This window comes from Lissotriton vulgaris, chromosome 1_2, assembly GCF_964263255.1.
Source record: "Lissotriton vulgaris chromosome 1_2, aLisVul1.2, whole genome shotgun sequence".
In the NCBI taxonomy this organism is placed as follows: Eukaryota; Metazoa; Chordata; class Amphibia; order Caudata; family Salamandridae; genus Lissotriton; species Lissotriton vulgaris.
The window spans coordinates 364060170-364080614 of record NC_141686.1 but is presented as its reverse complement, the minus strand read 5'-3'; the positions used below and the strand labels follow the sequence as shown (position 1 = coordinate 364080614).

Below are 20445 nucleotides of genomic sequence, written 5' to 3'. Positions count from 1 at the left end.
TTTCTACCACTCCTTCCAATGCACTACCCTATCTCTCGTCTTATACATCTATTGATACATCCTCTACATCCACTCTCTCATTTATCCCAAACCCCATACCACTACTATGATCGCCAAAATAACCCTTTCTAGACTCTCTCCTACTCTACCCCTCCTTGCATCATCTGACACCTCTTTTTACTATACCGATCCCCTAAAACAAACCTTTCTAAACTCTTCCCTCTGACTCCTCCCCTCCAAAACTCATTTTTACTCATCCAAAAGCCTCCTCCTACTGCTAAGACCTAAAAAAAAGAAAAAAAAAACCTTCACTCTTTTATCCCTCCACTATCCTTTTCAATCAAATTTAACAGACTAACATGTTCTCTTCCCACATTCCATATTTAACTATACTAATATACTACCCAAATAACTGAATAACATATCGACTACTCAAATTACTTCATATTTATACTATACTAATTTCCAACACTAATCCTTTATGGGTTCCGGTGTGACGTGCTTCTTTCCAGAAAAGCGCTTCAACACCCATCAGGGCTTCCTGAATAGCGTGCTTCAACAAGAGCTATATTAATACAAACCTTTGTCCTCCTCTATCATTCTGCTATCATTCCAAATCCAAATAACTGACTAACCTATCCACAACTTAAAATGTACTTGCATGTTTCACTATACTAATTCAACACTAATCCTCTATGGGTACCGGAGTAGCGTGCTACTTGCTGAAAAAGCACTTCGACGCCTCGTCAGGGGTAGGAAGCGCTATATAAATGCAATTACAATACAATACAAAATACCGATTCCTTATTACGATTCCTAATTTACTGATTCGGATTTACCGAACACCCAAATACCGAATCGGTAAATAAGAAAAGGTAAAAACGAGAAAAGAGATGTAGAAAAATTCGGTAATACTGAATTTCCACAAATTTGTTTTTTAAGAGTCAATAATTACCACTGACTCAAAGCAGGTGGCAATCAGGTGCACTGTATTTAAACAGCCCCAAATTGCAACAGAGTGATCACTATGGCGGCCCTCTATGTTATTGCAAGGCGGCTACGGCTACAGGAGTGAGGATCTGGAGACGGGAGGAGCGTGTTTACAGACAGCGCATCACACTCTTCCAACTGACTGAGGCAGAGATCCATGAAAGGTACAGGCTACACCCCCAAACCAACCTGGACCTGATAAGGGATCTGCACCCACTCCTGGAGCATCCAACACCAAGGGTGCACGCTATACCACCACATGTGCAGGTGCTCTGTAGCCTACACCTACTTGCATCTGGCAGTTACCAGGGGTGCTAGCTGCAGTAGGTAGTGTGTCACAGAGTTGCCTGTCACGTTTCTTTAACAAGTTCCTGGATGCCATGATGCTGAGAATGCATCACCACATAAGCTTCCCAACCACACAGGCGGAACTGCAGAAAACCAAGTCAGACTTTTACCAAAAGGCACATTTCCCGCATGTTATAGGGCGCATTGATGGGACACACATTCCAATCTGCCCACCTGCAGCCACTGAGTACATTTACCGAAACAGAAAACCTACCCACTCCATTAATGTGCAGGTAATCTGCGATGCAGCTAACAATCACTGACATTGTTGCCAAATTTCCAGGGAGCACCCACGACTTATACGTATTCCAGAACAGTGAGATCTACACACGCCTGGCTGCAGGAGAATTTGGAGAAGGATACCTGCTAGGTAAATCACTGTGACACACCCTGATGTATACTGCAGATGAATGTGTAGGTGACTTTTATTAATGGCACTGTCTTCCCCACCTAGGTGATAGCGCTTATGCTGTGTGGTCCTTCATCCTCCCTCCTTACCTAAACCCATCAACCCCAAGTGAGAGACGATACAATGTGGCGCACAAATCAACACGCAATGTTGTGGAGTGCACATTTGGACTATTGAAAAGCAGGTTCCGCTGCCTCCACAAAAGCGAAGGCGCACGTTAGTACACACCCATCATCTGCTGCAAGATAATCGCAACTTGTGCTATGCTGCATAACCTTGCCACTAAGAAAGGTACAGCTGTTGAATTAACTGACCGAGGACGATGATGATGAATTTGCACAGCCAGAGCCCAATGCAGCAGGACTGGCGCCAGCACCAGATGGGAGAAAAAGACGGGCTGAGATCACACGCAACTATTTTTAAGTAAGTAAGGAGACACAGCCAGTTGTATTTTAATGACCTAGTTTAATATATTGGCTCTACGCCACCACATGAAGGGCTCAACATGGCAGTCCTATTTGTAAACACCCTACAAAGATGTCATGGGTTAAGTCACCCAGTTAGCTAGACTAAGTGTGGCTTGTATTACCGCCTGCGGCCAAGCACAACATTGCTGCATTCCCTTTGTAGACTGTCGTCACTGGCAATCGATCCAGTACCAGCACCTTAACGTCTGCTGCTCCTCCTGGACTCCGTTTCAGGGGACGTTACACTGCTGCGACTGGTTGTCTCCTCACTGTCCCCCACATCACCTGCACCAGTATTGGCAGCCTGATTATTTAGGAGCACATCAAGTGCAGTGGTCACTGTCACAAGCCCCCTTGACACATCACGGCTGCAGTGTGCCATCCCTTCCTGCATGGCCACAGAGCGCCTACAGAGCAGAGACGTGGCAGTAGAGAGGCGGTTCACCGCCTTTGTATGATTCTCCATTTTCTGCCTCTCCCTGCGCCGTGCCATCCTGTCCTCATCAAGCTTGCTGCACAGCAGCATCACTGACTGGAACATGTCCCTCATGCCCTCAGCCATGTCCCTCATGCCCTCAGTCAGTGTTGTGATCAATGAGCAGATGCCCTTCTCTATACAGTTTGCTGTCACGTGTCTCATCTGCCGCTGAACTGATTGAACTGCTTTCTCTTGAAGGCGCTGGACCTTTAACATGTTCGCCTCTAGACAGCAAACACACCATGCTCCTCACCCTGCAAAGGTGGACTGGGTTCCCAAGCCCTGCGGCGCCCGGCACCTGTGTGTGATCGCTCGGTGGTATACTGTGATCCTGCATTATTGCCATCCACTAGCACCGTTGATGGTTCTCCACCTCTGCAGTCTTACACGGACAACTCCATCTCTTGGAGTCTGGCACTGCATGCCTCCTGGGTCTTGGTAATGCCGGTGGCGACGCTGCTGGTGATGCAGGTGGTGGTGTTGTTGTTGCAGGTGGTGGTGTTGATGCCGGTGGTGGTGTTGCCGGCGGTGATGTTGATGCCGGCGGTGGTGGTGATGCTGGCTGTGGTGGTGATGCCAGCGGTGTTGGTGATGTCGGTGGTGGTGAATGGTGACCTGCAGTTGAAATGTCCTCCTCCGTTCTCTCCCTCTGGGGTGCGTTTCCTGCCTGGACAGAAATTGTACATTAGCTCACTTGTCTAGCAGCATTTTGAAAAAAACTTTTTTTCATGTCTGCCAATGTATCTGACTATCCTCTGCTTGCTTATCACTGATGTTTGTCACATGCCTTTGTGTTCAATGGGATGACTGTTATGATAGGTGTTACACTGACTACATCTCCTATAATGCATTGCTGGAGTTTACTAAAACATGTACTGGAATGGGATTCACACTGCCTCATTGGCGAATGGGGTCAGATAGTGGGGGGCGCAGCTTGGTGTGCATGCATCTTACCTTGTATGTTGTCAGCTCTGGCTGAGCTGTCTGCATCCCCGATCCCGCTGACACTCTCAGGCTCAATGCAGTCAGTGCAGGTGCCCTATTTCTTTCTCCACCGGTCAGGCAGGCTTGTTTTTCCTTTCGGCCATCTTCTTCTTTGCCAGGCTCATGACGTTGTACCACCTTTTCTTGAGTACGTCTAGTTCACGGTGGGTCACTCCAATGGCATTTACATGTTCCTGAATTCCAATCCATATTTTTCTTTTCTGGGATTCTAGCACTTGTAGTGACTGTTTCCCAAACAGCTTCATGTGTTCTCTTGCCACCTCCTCAATCAGGACCTCCAGCTCCCTTTCACTAAATTTGAGTTTTCTTTTCCTTTCTGCACCTTCATTTTCACTCTCCTTGTTGGACATTCTGCAGTTTCTGAATTAAGCAGAACACTCTCACCCAGTCAAGAGATCAGGGCTAGATCCAACACCGTTTTTTAGCTCACTGCACCATCCCAGCTCAGAACCTGGCTATATGCAAATTAGTCTGTTCCTGTCCCAGTGCATGATGGAAACAGAGCAAACCAAACTACCAAGCCAATTCTTACACTGGGAAGGAAACAAGCTTCCGGGGACCGGTTTCTGGCATTTCAGCCATCGTCGGCCCGGCTTGCTTGAATCCTGATGGTGCAATGAGCAAGGGACTCACATCTGAGTATACCCTTCCACGCTTATGGTGGACAAAAATGTTTTAACAACAAGGGGTGGTGATGGACAGAGTTTCTGAATTAAGCAGAATACTCTAAAACATTCTAAACAATACACATTAATTAAAACATTTAAGTGAACCTCCCTCCTCACCACCCGATCCCCATTACATTTAATTTTTTAAAAATCTGTTTAACAGATCGAGCAATCCCAACTGTCACGTCTAAGTATCGCATCTCAGACAGTAACTTTACCGCCTTGTTCCTATGAAGAGCATCATATTTATAAAACAAAGGTCTTAAAAACGTAATCCGATTTGCAAGATAAAAAACACAGTCCATAAGAATATGCGTAATAGTGCATTTGGCTGTCAAAGGGCAGGGCAAAAGACCACTATTATTTTGCACCCCTATATTATATGGGTGGGATGAATAGATTGGATTACATCCCACCCGAACCCTTAAGATTTCTTTTCTCAAACCTGGATCTGGTAACTGTGATAAGTAAGGGAAAAATGGGGGGCGGAGCTTGCCTGCAACAATGGAGGACGCTTAAGCGTTGAGCTTCGCGCCGTCACCAGCACTATCCTGCTAAAAATCCTAAATTCACGGAGTCTGCGGATCATCGATGTGAGGGACAGCCCCCTGTTGCTGTTTGGGCTCATCGGCAGCGTTGCACGTAAAATTCGGTGCCGACGAACGGAGCCAGAGTGAGTGTCGGCGAGCGGGCGAACTAGGCCCTGGACAGCGGACTTTCCTAGGCAGCTGCCCAGCATGCGTAAACTTGCGTGCGGCTTGGGAGAAGAAATCGGCCCCGGGCCCACAGAATCATCGCTGGGACCCGGAACCCCAGAGCAGTGCGGGTCGGAGGGGAGGCGTCGGAGGGTGAGACCGGGCTGCGTTGCTGCTGAGTGAAGGCAGGGAGCGCCGCAGACCCTGACGATTGGAGGAGAGAAGGAGTGAGACGGAGGCACGCCGAACACTAGGCTGCGGGGCCACGAGCTTCCCATTCGCGATACCCGGAGTCAGTTACTAGCTGTGGGACCGGATCAGCAGTGGCTTACTGAAGGACAGGGATTTGCGTTGCGGCCCCGGAACCCTGCGATCTGGGCTGGGTCACACGAGGCTACCCTTGCGAGTAACGGATCCTTCCTTGCTGGGGCGGCCGCCTCTCCCCTGCGACTCGAGACATGTGGCCGGGTTGAGCGGGCGATCGGGGGTGCGGAGACCGGCCTGGAGGGCCGCAGTGTGATTGGTAGCTGCTGGTCGCCTGAAACCCTCCGCCCCCTCTACCCCCGTTGGACAGCTAGACTTTGCCATCAGCATCGGGCCACCAAATGGAGAGTGTGTCCCTATAGCACGGTAGGGAGGGAGCATTGCTGGATCCGGTAAGGGCATAGGAGAAATACTGTGGAGGGGTCCCTGGATTAGAACTGGCAGCTGGCTGTGCATATAACTGATCTGGAATATCGTGGCTGCTCGGGAAGTGAGCGCAAAGACAGTGAGACACACACCGCCCCCACCCCCCTGTCCTGAGACGTTGCACTGCACAGTCATATTCAGGGCACGCTCAGCTACCCTCGACCGGAGAGGTGGGCAGGAGGAGTCCCTGCGCTATTGAGAGGTAACACCGGAGCCCTCGTACTCCACTGTATCAAACCGTGCTGCGCACTGAAGGACGCCCTACGTATAATAGTGCGGACTCTGAATGTAAAGAGGGGCAGGGACCCCATTAAGTACACCGGAACTGTCTGACTCAGGACTGGTGGCTGGATAATTGTATCTGGAACTACTATTCCAAACGTGCGGCAAGGCCTGACGTCGCTGCTACCTAACCAACTGCCATGGGCAAGTGTGACAAAACAGACCAAGCTGACATTCGAGCAGCGAAAGATGAATGGGCGCCAGACTCTCAAGCGCCGGCCTCACCACAGCAAGATAGGAGACCGGAGAGCTCACTGTATTCAGACATCAAAGATATGCTGGTGTCAGTGGAGAAAGGCCTGCAGGACAGAATGGGGACTATTGGGTCCAAGATTGATGCCCTCACGTACCGCATGGACCGCATGGACCGTATGTCAGAGAGGGTGGACAAACACGCGGAACGTCTCGACATGTCGGAGAGGCGGCAGACCGAAGTTGAAGAAGCGCAGACTGAATTAGACAAAGATCGCAAACAGATGGGTAGGCTACTCCAGGTCATACAAGATAAGTCAGAAGACTCGGAAGCCCGCTCGAGCCGCTCGAACATACGCATCACCGGGGTTGCGGAGACAACCCAAACTGGAAAGATGGAACTCTTTGTGGAGAAGCTCCTGGTCAATCTGCTCGAGACGACATCTTCTCTCCGATGTTCATTGTAGAAAGAGCGCACCGTACATTGGGACCTCGCCCGCGCACGGGGGCATCCCCGAGGCAGATAATTGCAAAGCTTTGGAACTATAGGGATAGGGACACAGCATTGCGCGTTGCAAGAGAAAAGGGGAAGCTACAGATTGAGGGTATGGATATCTCTCTATTTCCTGATTTCACAGCGAAAGTGCAGGAGGAACGGCGGCACTTCGCTCTATATAAAAAGCAGCTACGAGACCTCGGGCTGGATTGCGCCATGCTGTATCCGGCAAAACTGCGGATCAACAGACAAGGACATTCGCACTTTTTCACTGACCCTGCTGAACTCAAGAAGTCTTTGAAGGTGTGGACTAAGGAGCAGAGGAACAGCCCGAGGAGTCCTGATAACGAACAAGACGATAACAGCCTCCTGGATGAGCAGGAATAGAATAGCTGTCGCAGCCTAGGCCTCTCTGTTGGTGCTCCTGCTGGGGGCTGGATAGTGTTGTAGGTGCAACTAACTTTGAGCGCGGAGTAGTACTGATATACAGGAACAAGGAGTCCTGTGCGTGGACCACTGCACCAACACTGGGTGAGATCATTTCACTACGGCATAGCCAGACTGCGGGTGGGGGATATCACCCTGTGCTTAGCGGGGATAGCCCTCCACGCACGATGCAATGTATATCGATCTTTGACTCTGACACTTTTTGTGATGGCTGTGGAAGGCGGGGGGCTGCTCTTAAGAGGCGCACTGGGATGTGTTGCAGGCTCACGTTGACAAATCCTAAGGGGTGATGGCGCTGGAGTGATGATTGCAGTGCACTTTGCTAGAGTACTGGGACTTGCATACATGGAAACCTCTGCCCTAGAGCTTTTAGCACTGATGGTCCTTTGTGGGGCCTGTTGGGATTGTTTTTTGCATGATTTCAGCAGAAGAAGGGAGGGGAGTGGGGATGGGGCTCTGCCAGGCTGTAGTTCTGAAAATTCTGGACTCGTGCAACAAACTTTGTCGTAGCATGACGATTTTTATATCAAAAGACCGATAATGGCTAGTACACTATGCACAAGCATTTTTGTCATAATCAAGTAACGACTTCACCTCGAAACCGTCATTTTCGTTTTTGAACCCTTGGGTTCCATTTTACGCTTGGCAGCCATTTTGTGAGTTGCCCTTTTCATAGGCTTGTAACCACAGCTGAATTCGATATCAAAGGACACATACACCTTAGTTGACTTTTCTGTGACCTGGGCAAGCTGGAACCATTGCCCCAAGCCAAACCTGTTTGGTCAGTTCCCCTCCCAGTGGCCGAACGAGATAGCATCAAAGCACAACAGGCCATAAACTGTTCCCATCGCACACACACACCCGCCCAAATCTTGCTCACACCTGTCCTTGCTCTTTTCTCTTCTTTTGCTTTATGATGAGGAGGAGCCCGGTTTTATTGAGGGTACACCGATATCTGATGGAAATGTTGGGCCTTGCCGGGTAATTGATCACGAACAGGACACAATAAAATGTGGACTTGTCATCATGACTCTGCTTTTTTCTTTGTAATGAAAATATGTGAATAGCTCACTGTAAATCCAAGAATGTTTGCACTGTAAATCTAAGAATGCTTGCCTGAAGCCTAAAATTCTGTATAAAAAGAGAAGCCTGGCTCTGTAATGTTGAGCAGTCTCCTGAGAATATACACACCGTGTTGTTGTACTTCTAGGACGCTTGTTACTTGGTTGCAGCCAATAAATTCGATCTTTGACTTCACCTAGAAGACTCGTGTTTCTGTGGTCTGAATCAGGAAAGTACTCGAGGTCTTTGGGTGTTGCCCCTGACACCACTGGGTTACCGGATCAGTACCGGTTCTGAAAAACCCAGTACCTCAGTTGGCGCCCAACATGGGGCGGTATCAGCGGTACAGGTCCAAGCCAGAGGTTCGTGAGGAGCTTCGTGTGAAAATTCCGGAGGACGGCCAGCCACTTCAGCGACCCCTGTATGTCGACGTGGTTCCGAAGGTCTTTGCTGCGAGGTTCCCCGCGTCCCGACGGCTACGAAGGACTGCTGCCCTGACTATCGCCCTGATTTGGACCCTTGATGTTTGGTAGAGCGAAACGATAGACGAGTCTTCTGGTGACGTCATCGATACCTCAGTTAAGTATAAGTGGAGCGTCTCCCAGTCCTTAGTTTGTTTGGTGTCCCCTTTTGGGACCACTTTGATTTGGAACTTGCAAGCGCCAAAGCCGAAGGACTCGTGTATTCACGAGAATATCGTAATCGATAATCCTTTGAAGTTTGAAGCTAGACTAGAGAGCGAAGATGCCTGGTCTTAGCAGACTTGGAAATTTGTTTTGTCTTGGTTGTAAAAATTATGACTCCCGACTGGAGTACTCGTGTCCGGTTCCTCCGATTGGAACTCCAACCTATGAACTATATGTGAAACATGGAGTAAGCCCCATGACATACAATGAAGTGTGGATCAAATACACCAGAAACGACGGTGTTTTAAAATGGCCCCAATATGGTAGCTTTGATACTGAAATCCTAGATTTGAGGTAGCCGAGTGGATGACGACCAGCCGCCTGAAACTGAACTCTGACAAGACGGAGGTCCTCATCCTGGGCTCTTCACCCTCCGCCTGGGACGACTCCTGGTGGCCTCCCGCCCTGGGCACCGCACCCAAACCGACAGACCATGCACGCAACCTGGGCTTCATCCTGGACTCCTCCCTCTCCATGACCAGGCAAGTCAACAACGTCTCCTCGGCGTGCTTCAACATCCTACGCATGCTACGGAAGATCTTCTGGTGGATCCCCACCCAGACCAGGAAGACCGTCACCCAGGCCCTCGTCACTAGCCGACTGGACTACGGCAACGCCCTCTACGCCGGTACCACCGCCAAGCTCCAGAAGAGACTCCAGCGGATCCAGAACGCCTCAGCCAGACTCATCCTCGACATCCCACGAACCAGCCACATCTCCGGACATCTAAGAGACCTTCACTGGCTCCCCGTCAACAAAAGAATCACCTTCCGCCTCCTCACCCACGCACACAAAGCCCTACACGACCAAGGCCCGAGCTACCTCAACAGCCGGATCAACTTCTACGCTCCCAAACGCCACCTCCGATCAGCCAACCACGCCCTCGCCGCCGTCCCCCGCATCCGAAGAGCGACTGCAGGAGGAAGGTCCTTCTCCTACCTGGCCGCCAAGACCTGGAACTCCCTCCCGACCGACCTGCGCCTGACCCAAGACCACCTCTCCTTCAGGAAGAAGCTGAAGACCTGGCTGTTCGAGCAGTAGCGGCACCCCCCCTCCCCCAAGCGCCTTGAGACCCTACGGGTATGTAGCGCGCTCTATAAATGTCTTTGATTGATTGATTGATTGATAGATAATCTCGAAGTTAAACTTTTTAAGAAGAAAGCCCGGCCGGCAATGTTTGACTCTTTCCGCCTATGGCGTAAGGAGGCCAAACAAAAGGAAATTAAACTAACGAAGAAAGATAAGAGAGAAAAGGGTATCTCTGTAATGCAAGCTGCTATGCAGTATAAAGACAATAAAGAAGAACAGATGAGTGAGCAGTTGCACAGGCAACGTAAAATGGTAATAGATAAATGTTATCCAGTTTTGCCGCCTCTTCAGCAAGACGCAGTAGGAGAGCTTGAAAAAGATCCCCTAATGTCGCATTTGTTAAATTCGCCACCGCCCTATGCGCAAAATGCTACAGCACCTCCACAACCTTTAGTTGTGCAACCCATGGTTGTTATACCTCCTGTTCCTCCACAGCACCCACCAGCTACTCTTCAGCTGGCTCATATTCCTCCGGTGCAGCCTTCCCAAGGGTCACCGGCTTTTACACCTGCTCTTCCTATACTTCCTGCAACTTTAACTACTGTATCGACTACCACTCCTGGTACTCCTCCTGACACTACCTCTGCATCTGCCTCATCTCACCCTGCCTTCCCACTTGTCTTTTCATCGACTTCTCCGCCTGTCCGCCAAAGAGTGGCAAGCACTGTTTCTAGTCTTCTATACCCTTTGTTTGGAGCGGCAAGCCCGACTAATACCCCTGAACACAAACAGTTGCGTAGCCACCTGCCTGATTCTAGGGAGAAAGAAGTATTGGATCGTTTGGCACATAACTGGGTTACTGACCCGATGAGATATGAACTAGAATCTGTTATGGATGTGTTCCATCAGTGGGAAGCATCAAAGCAGAGGTATGTTTTTGAGAAAATGTGTATTTATCTATGCGAAGATTTAGAAGAGAATGATTTGAACTCTAATCCGTCTGAGTTGAGCCATGTACGGTTCGAATTTTCAAAAGGCACGATTGTGGGTTCAGATGTTAGGAAAGCCGTTGCAACATTGTTATCACTTAGGACTGAAGGTGTTTCCAAGTCATTGTTTGATTCTGATTCCTCTGTCAAAAAGAAGGGAAGACAATATCCCATGAGGGAAGTTCCCCCAGTTTGGAGAGATGGAGACGCGAATGCTAACCCGATTATTCCGCCACACTTTCAGCGTGTGTGGGTACATGTCCCAAGGAAGCGAGCTGAAGTATTAGCCCTTAAGCAGACATTGCCTGATCCCCGTAAAAATCCTGCAGGATATTACAAAGAATTATCACAGACTGCAGGCTCCTGTATCATGAATTTAGCTGATATTGATATGTTATTTGGGAATGTTGTTCCACAGCCTTTATTGGGAAAGATTTGTCATGCAGATCATGATCATGAGTTAGGTGACACATGGGTACATATTACTGCTGCTGATGCTAGACAAGTTGGTGGTGCTAAACCTGAGCCTTTGGTGGCAGAACTCCCTGGTAGGATCATTAATTACATGAAAACTCTAATGCCTGCCATGCGTGTAAATTGGGATAAGTTGTCTGCGTGTAAGCAGAAGAAAGATGAAACGGTGTCTGATTTCTTCACCAGGTTTGAAGAAACGTTTGTCGACCACAGTGGTCAAGACATGAGTACAGAAGGTGGTCAGCGACGGTTCGTTGATAAAGTTGTACACAACCTACTTCCAGAATTGTGTAAAAAGTTGAAGGATTCAGAGAGTTTGTGGGCAGTTTCCTCTTCAGCACAGATATTGGCTACTGCACAATATTATGAAAATAGAGACAAAGATGAGAAAAAAAGAGCAGAAAAGAAAATTAAAGAGTTAAAAACGAAGGTCCTGTTACAGCAAGCATACCCGCCACGTGGTGGTGGTGGTCAGAATAATGGTGGGCAGAATAACTATCAGAATAATTATCAGCAACCCCCACAGTTCCAAAAGCCAAGAGTATAGTACAATCAGCCACGCGTTCCTGTAGGTCCCAATCAGTGTTCGTATTGCAAGGAAGAGGGTCATTTTAAATATAGTTGCCCTATCTTGTTACAGCAAATGGTGTGTCAAACACAAGAGGTAGAGGTGTTCAGCAAACACAAGAGGTAGAGGTGTTCAGCAAACACCTAGAGGTAGAGGACGTGGAAACGTCCCTCAGAATACACGCTCCTTTCCACCTCAAAATTCTATGAATAGGTTTGATCAGCAGAATAACGCACCTGGTAGGACAACTCACTACTACGCTGATGATTACTATGCAGAAGATGAGTATATGGAAGGTAATGATTGCTAGGACAGCCATAGACAAAGAGAGGGAGTTGTTTCAGTTCCAGTAGATCAGAGTGGACCATTCGTTGAGGTGATTACATCAGGTGTGTCAGAACCTTTTCTGTTGGATACTGGTGCTACAAAGAGTTCTATGATGCACTCAAAACTCCCTGGCGCACCTTTGTCTGGCGAAATGAATGTTTCTGTAGGTTTTTCTGGCGCCCCGGTTAGGAACCCGATTTCTAGTCCAATGTCCCTGTCTATTGGTCCTTATGAATTCGAAGCACCCCTTATTCTGACAACAGGTTGTGGTGAGAACTTGTTGGGATTGGACCTGTTAAAAAGATTGTATGCGACTTTGTACTGTTCCCCTTCGGGAGTGCAACTTACACTAGGTAAGGAAGTGGTTTCTCCAATGTATTTGTCAAGAGAGGAATTTCCGACAGATTTGTCATCTCTACCTAATATTCTTTGGGCTACTGGTCCTAATGATGTGGGTCTCTTGGAAATACCACCATATGTTGTGACATTAAAAACTAATGTTAGGATGCCACGAATTCCCCAATACAAAATTTCTAGTGAAGGAGAAAAAGCGTTGTTAGCGATCATTTATGATTTGATTGAGAAAGATGTGATTGAAGAGAAAAGAGGCAACGTTTGCAATAGTCCTGTTCTGCCTGTTTTAAAACGAACTGACCCCTCTCAGCCCCCTGTGTACAGATTTGTGATTGATCTTAGAGAGGTGAATAAAATAGTAGTGCCACAATTTCCAGTTGTTCCTGACATTACTGCCCTATTGACTATGATTCCAGCCTCTACAACATGGTTTTCAGTGATTGACTTGAAGAACGCTTTCTTCAGCATCCCAATTGCTGAGGAAAGTAGGGATATTTTTGGCTTCAGCTTAGGAGGATGAAGCTTCCGCTTTAAACGCGCTCCACAGGGCTACTGTGAAAGTCCATCAATACATAGTCAAGCTCTAAAAATACAACTCGATACGATCGTTTTACCTGAAGGCGCTACCCTCATCCAGTATGTCGATGATTTGCTTGTTGTGGCAGATTCTGAGGAAATATGCAAAGAAGCCACGTGCTCCTTGTTGCGGCATTTGTGTGATCTGCATCACAAAGTGTCCCTGTCTAAGTTGCAATATTGTCGACAAGAAGTGACCTACTTAGGTCATCTCTTATCGAAGGAGGGAAGGAAACTGACCCCAGAAAGAATCCAGGCAATAAGAAAATTAAGTGTGCCAAAAACACAGAGAGAAGTGCGTGCTTTCTTGGGTATTACATCGTACTGTAGACCGTGGATTCCAAATTTTTCTTTACTGGCCAAACCATTGGTGGCATTAACATGTAAAGATACACCCAATCCCGTGCCTTGGTCCGAAGAGTGTCAGAAAAGTTTTTCTGAATTACCTACAGCATTATGTTCGGCTCCTGTGTTGGGTACCCCCAACTACAGTAAGCCCTTTACATTGTATGTCCATGAGCAAGAAGGTTGTGCATTATCAGTGTTGACACAATTGTTTGGAGACAAGCAGCGTCCGTGAGCATATTTTTCGTCGACGTTGGATCCAGTAGCTAAAGCATTGCCAAGTTGTTTAAGAGCAACAGCAGCAGCAGCTGTTTCTATTCGACAGTCTGCTGGGTTAGTGATGAATAACACGTTAGTGGTAATGGTTCCACATGCAGTGGACACGTTGTTAAACAGAACCAAGACACAGCACTTAACTAGTGCTCGATTGTCAGGTTACGAACTAACTTTGTTTAGCGAGTCATGTGCACATCAAAAGATGCAGCACATTAAACCCAGCCACATTGTTGCCAATTCCAGTTGAGACAGAGATTGATGAAGAACAGCATGATTGTTTTCTTAGAACAGAAGAAGAAACGAAAGGGAGAATAGACCTCCAAGATACTCCTCTTGCTGAATGTGATGGTACCTTATGGGTGGATGGTTCATGCTTCAAGCTTCCGAATGGTGACACGACTGCAGCATATGCTGTCACAACTTTGCATACAATCGTTGAAGCTGCACGTATTCCACATAACTCAGCTCAAGCGGCACAATTGATTGCACTTACAAGGGCGTGTGTGTTGTCAAAAGGAATGAAAGTGAATGTGTACACTGACAGTCAGTATGCATTTGGCGTGGCTCATAGTTTTGGACGTCTGTGGCGTGAACGTGGGTATCTGACTTCGCATGGAGCCAAGATCCAGCATGGTCAGTTGGTGAATGAGCTTCTTGAATCACTGACCTTGCCTCTACAAGTTGCGATTGTAAAATGTAGTGCTCACAAGAAGGTGACTGATGATGTTGGTCGTGGAAATGCATTTCCTGATGAAGTCGCGAAAGAAACAGCAAGGAATGTGATGAGCAGAATGTATTTTGCGGGCCCTGCAAGATGGGTTGGTGATGTTGGTATGTGTGAGGACACGATAGAGAGTGTGAAATCGATCCAATCTGAGGCTACAGAGAAAGAGTTGAGCATGTGGAGAGAAAGTACGGGCAGAATGGATGCAAATGGTTGTTGGGTTGAATTGCCAGAGCATCAGAGATGGTTGCTACCCGATGTGTACGTGCTTGCAGTCGTTACAATGGCTCATGGAATGGCTCATATCAGCGTGAAAGGGATTTGCAAGTTGATGGCAGAATGCTGGCATTCCTAAGTGTGCAGAGAATGTGGTCAAGAATTGCATGGTGTGTCTGAAACACAACCCTGATAGGGGAACCCCAACTCCAGCTGGTCATTATTGCACCTCCTACGTATCCGTTTGAGGTTTTGCAGCTAGATTTCATCCACATGGAGAGGTGCAACTATTTAAAATATGTACTCGTTGTCTGCGCCTTCTCAAGATGGGTAGAAGCATATCCCCTAAAGGACAATACTGCCTTGTCCACAGCAAAAGCCCTAGTCAAAGAATTCTTCCCCAGGTTTGGAATGCCGAGAATGGTCTGGAGTGACAATGGGAGTGAATTTGTGGGTCAAGTGATGAAAAAAGTATGTGAAGGGCTATACAAAAGTTCCACGCTGCAAATCACTCCCAATCAGCTGGATTAGTAGAATGTTACAACGGCACCCTAAAACTAAAGTTAGCCAAGATTCAAGCAAACACGGGTCTTAAATGGCCTGACGCTCTGCCTTTAGCACTCCTATCCACCAGAATGACCGTGCATTCCAGAGTGAAACTTAGTCCCTATGAAATTGTTTTCGGCCGTTCGGCCAACATATGGGGGGGTGCCTAGACCCACAAAGTTTAGTGAAATAGAGCACCCTGTTTTGCTTGACTATTTGTATGAATTGACGGCTAAATTGCGTGTTTTACACCAACAGGTCCATGACTCTCTGCCTCCGGTCTCTGAAACTCCAGGCCATCAAATCAATCCTGGATCCTGGGTGTTGGTGAAAAACTTTCAGCGAACAAAGAACGAACAGCCCAGGTGGACCGGCCCACACCTCGTCCTTCTTTCCACAAGATCAGCCGTTCGTGTGGAGGGAAAGAAGAACTGGATCCACAGGATCCCCCTGCCCTTGCTCTATGACCGGTGGGTCCAGGAGGGTATCCCCGACTCAGAGACTGAATCTGTGCCACGGTTCATACCTTTCAGTGACGCTCGTGTGAAAGGAACAATTACAGAACAAGAGAGTGACAATATTTTGCAACCAGCCGTACCATCATCAGCCCGATTGGACACTACAGAACCTGAAGCCTTGTTTCAAGACCATACAATACCGGGAAGACAACGGTATAATCTGAGGCCGAGAAATACGAACTAATAAAAATGAACTAATAAAATTTTTCCCTAAGTACTATTTTTGAAAGCGCAGCTCTCCCATCTGAGAAACTTGCTTATTTTTGTTTTTTCGAACCGCCATCCGGGTTCCGCTGCTAGGGCCGCGATTGCCCAAAGTCTTTGGGGTGCAGCTGGCGACGTTAGGTCGACAGTTCTGGTTTGTCTAAGGGAGTTGCCCTAAATCAACAGAAGCATTCCTTAGCAGAATCAACCTCCCATCGCGGGCAGCATTATAGCGAGGATGGAGTTTCTCAAAATGGAGAGATCTGCCAAAGCTGTGAACTTTAAAACAAGAATATGTGGATTGATGACAAAGAAACGTTTTTTATTATTATGCATTTTCCTGTTATTAAGTGCAATGATGTTTTTAATAGGATATGTACTGTTTTCTTTAAAGTAACCTTTGCACCGACTACATCACCCATACCTCCTCCTACTATTTCCGCACATTCTTTTCAACCCCTTCCTGAACATGAGTCAGCTAGGAGATTAGAGTTTATTAATAACTCCTTCATTCAGCTCTTGCACCAACACCAACTAGTAATGAACATGACTAACTGCTGGGTGTGTGGTCTTATGCCTCACACAACGGATAAAGGCATCCCTTACCTTGTCCTGCCATTCAGTCACAATGGTTCTGTGTGGGCATACAGGACAATGTTCATTTATGCACATGAAGTCTACCCCCTACGTTCTGTAACAGACAATCCTAAGGATAGTGCTCTAGTTAAGGGTATAGTAGATATGATTAAGGAAGATATTTCCTATGAGACTATCCCGAGAGATGAGACGCTAGTATACATAGGATGGAACGTGACCAGATACGGAGCTACTCTGAGTGAGAAACAGCAAGCTAAGAGATGTTCCCCGATTTGGATTGTACCCCATCAGGGTCATCTGTGTCTGCAAGGTACTGGCAAGAATCTCAGAGCTCAGTTAGGGAAGAGTGTCTGTACGGAAATGTGTGTTCTTGCATCTCAGACCTCCCCTTCGTTTTTAGCAGCTAAGGGTACCTATTTCATCTGCCATGATAGAGCCTATACATGGTTGCCCCCTGACTTTTCGGGCACATGTTTTGTTTCGTTCCTGTTGCCTCCCACCTACACAGCAGCGGCAGATTACCATAAGAAAAGGATAGTTAGAGGTGTCTTGAATAAAGAAGACACTGCAGGACAAGAATTTGGGGATTTCGCAAAGGGTTTTCTGCCGTTCTGGGGACCGATGGTTAACAGCAGAAACATAAGGCAATTAGCAAGGGTGGTTGAATCCACCGTAATTGAAACTGCTGGTGCCCTTAGTAACTTGACTGCTGAGCTCCAATCGGACCGTCTTATGACCCTTCAGAACAGGGTCGCATTAGATGTCATACTTGCAGTCCGAGGTGGGGTATGTAAACTGATCCAATCGAGTTGCTGTGCCTTTATTCCAGATAACGCTCCAACAGTGTACCAGGCCATCTCCAAACTGCATAAAATTTCCGAATCTATTCATATGGATAAAGGGGATTGGTCTTTTATGGGATGGTTCTGGGAACTGATATCCGGCTGGGGATGGAAAATTCTGATGGTCATTGGGATGGTCTTAGCCATTCTTTTTCTGTTCTGTCTGTGCGTGCAGTGCGCTCCTGCAATATGTGGCCTCTGTGTTACATCATGTGTAAGGAAGCCGGTGTCAAAAGACGAACTAAGTACCAGAATGATGTTACAGCAACATCTCAATGACTTTAGGAATATAGACCTGGACTCAGATTAGCATGAGATTAGGTTAAATTGCCTATGTAAGGGCAAAAGGAGGGTTTGTAGTTCTGAAAATTCTGGACTCGTGCAACAAACTTTGTCGTAGCATGACGATTTTTATATCAAAAGACCGATAATGGCTAGTACACTATGCACAAGCATTTTCGTCATAATCAAGTAACGATTTCACCTCGAAATCATAATTTTCGTTTTTGAACCCTTGGGTTCCATTTTACGCTTGGCAGCCATTTTGTGAGTTGCCCTTTACATAGGCTTGTAACCACAGCTGAATTCGATATCAAAGGACACATACACCTTAATTGACTTTTCTGTGACCTGGGCAAGCTGGAACCATCGCCCCAAGCCAAACCTGTTTGGTCAGTTCCCCTCCCAGTGGCCGAACGAGATAGCATCAAAGCACAACAGGCCATAAACTGTTCCCATCGCGCACACACACCCCCGCCCAAATCTTGCTCACACCTGTCCTTGCTCTTTTCTCTTCTTTTGCTTTATGAGGAGGAGCCCGGTTTTATTGAGGGTACACCGATATCTGATGGAAATGTTGGGCCTTGCCGGGTAATTGATCACAAACTGGACACACTAGTTCAGTTCAGTTCTTTATTTATTTCGGTGGTTAAAAACCATCATAAAAATGCATAACATTACATATCCACATATACTCATACTGAACATTACAATTAATAAAAACAAATTTAAATTTTTTTTTATTATTTACAAGCTTTGACCAAAAAAGGGAGCAATAAATTCATATCATCCTCCGTCAACCCCTTGTATTTCTTAGTTTGACCACAATTTTTAAAAAACTCATGATAGCACACAAAGTACGCATCTTGGTTGCTCTTTGCAAGAATAATAAAGCAGATATAGCATGGCAAATTTTAGATTCCTTTAAAATGTCCACCAGAAATCTTCGACGCGGAATTTTATAAAAAGAACAAAGTAATACAAAATGAAGGGTGTCCTGCATAGACTTATTGTCGCAGCCACAGGCACCCTTCTGCTCAATTGTTAACGTAAAACCAGACGGGTAAGCTTAAATATTATGCAACAAATTGAGCCTAAAACGGGTCATTAAAAACCTCTCATGTTGACTGTACATTAAAAAGAGATACGGTTCCATGCCCATTTCATTGCTTACAAGCGAGTAGGCTACTACCGAGGATTTATTAGAGTTAAGTTCATTCCTCCTGAGATAATATTTTTCCAGTAGCTGCTTTTGGAAATAATGTTTGAAGAGGTATCCATATTTAAGGGGTCAGAAAATAACATTTCCTGGTCGATAGACTCGAAGGTTTCTTTGATATATTTTAACCAGGGGATTTGCAACCATCTGTCTCTCCGGAGACAATCCTTGATGATCTGTCTAGTTAATTCAGCGTTTGGGTTTAGCCAAATTCTAAACCAGGTCAAAATTGGTCTCACTCTAATCAGGTCAGATATATATGGGGTACCAAGCTCTTTATGTGTAAGTGCTGCTGGGATGCTCTGAGGTAGCTTTAATAGTTTCTTTAAAAATTTGTCTTCCTCTCCTTGTATCTGGTGTGCATCCCTAAAACCCCACACCTCAGCTCCGTGGGTGGCTTTAGAGGTACTGACCGCTCTGTACAGTGTCATTACCTGCTCAGGAGACCAACGGCCCATCCTTCGTGCGAAGTTTAGTATGGCCCCGTTTGCTGAAACAAGTTTCCTGGACCTTTCCTCAATCAGTGGGGCAAACTTAATCTTTTTATCAAACAAGAGACCCAGATATGGGAAAGTGGTCACAGTGTCCAAGACATGATTTCCTATTTTGAACACAAATCTCTTGTGTGTTTTTTTCCCTGCCACCATGATGAAAGACTTAGTCAGATTAACAGAAAGATCCAGATTCCTCATGAATACAGCAAATCCACTGATTAGAAGCTGGAGACTCACTGCTGTTCGGGCGAGGAGGACCGCGTCATCCGCATACAAGAGTACCGGTATATGGCGCAATCCAACTCTCGGGCAGTCAGTCCCCAGAGTCAGCAGGGCACTCTCAAGGTCATTTATGTAGAGGGAAAATAGGAATGGAGCCAGGATACACCCCTGCCTCACCCCGCCAGAGCACGGGAAGGGATCAGTGCTCACCCCCCCCGCGCTGTAGCGGACCTTGGCAGTGGTGTTCCAATGCAGTTCCTTAAGTATATTGATCAGGTCTGGATCAATTCCCAATATAAACATGAGTGCCCAGAGTTTAGCTCTATTAACATTATCAAATGCCGCTGCCAGGTCCATGAATCCCATGTACAGGGTCCCGTCATCCGACTTGAAGTATTTAGCCGCTAGAAGGTATAAATTAAGACATTGGTCACTTGTTGACTTGCCTGTCCGAAACCCGTACTGGGTGTCCACCAAGGTATTATGAGTATCAGTCCACTCTATCAGGCGGTTAAGAATTGCCCTACCTAGTACTTTGGCTGAGACATCAGTCAGCGAGATTGGTCTGTAACACTGTGGGTTGTCCCTGCAGCCTTTCTTGTATATGGGGACAATGACTGCAGTTGACCAAGATCGCGGTAGACCAGATTTAATTGCAGCATTAAGTACTCGAGTCATAATCGGTGCCCATAGATCAGTATTACTTAAAAATAGGTCTGGGGGGGTGCCGT

General features: G+C 46.9%; 1 protein-coding gene across 1 annotated transcript in view; it reads right to left on the bottom strand.

Annotated features, from left to right (window-relative positions):
- LOC147736882 (uncharacterized) overlaps positions 1–20445 on the bottom strand; it is a 147158-nt gene that overhangs the window by 17374 nt on the left and 109339 nt on the right. The window contains 1 exon segment of the mRNA XM_086952717.1: positions 3080–3359. Within this exon segment, the coding sequence (XP_086808843.1) occupies positions 3080–3359 (280 nt within the window).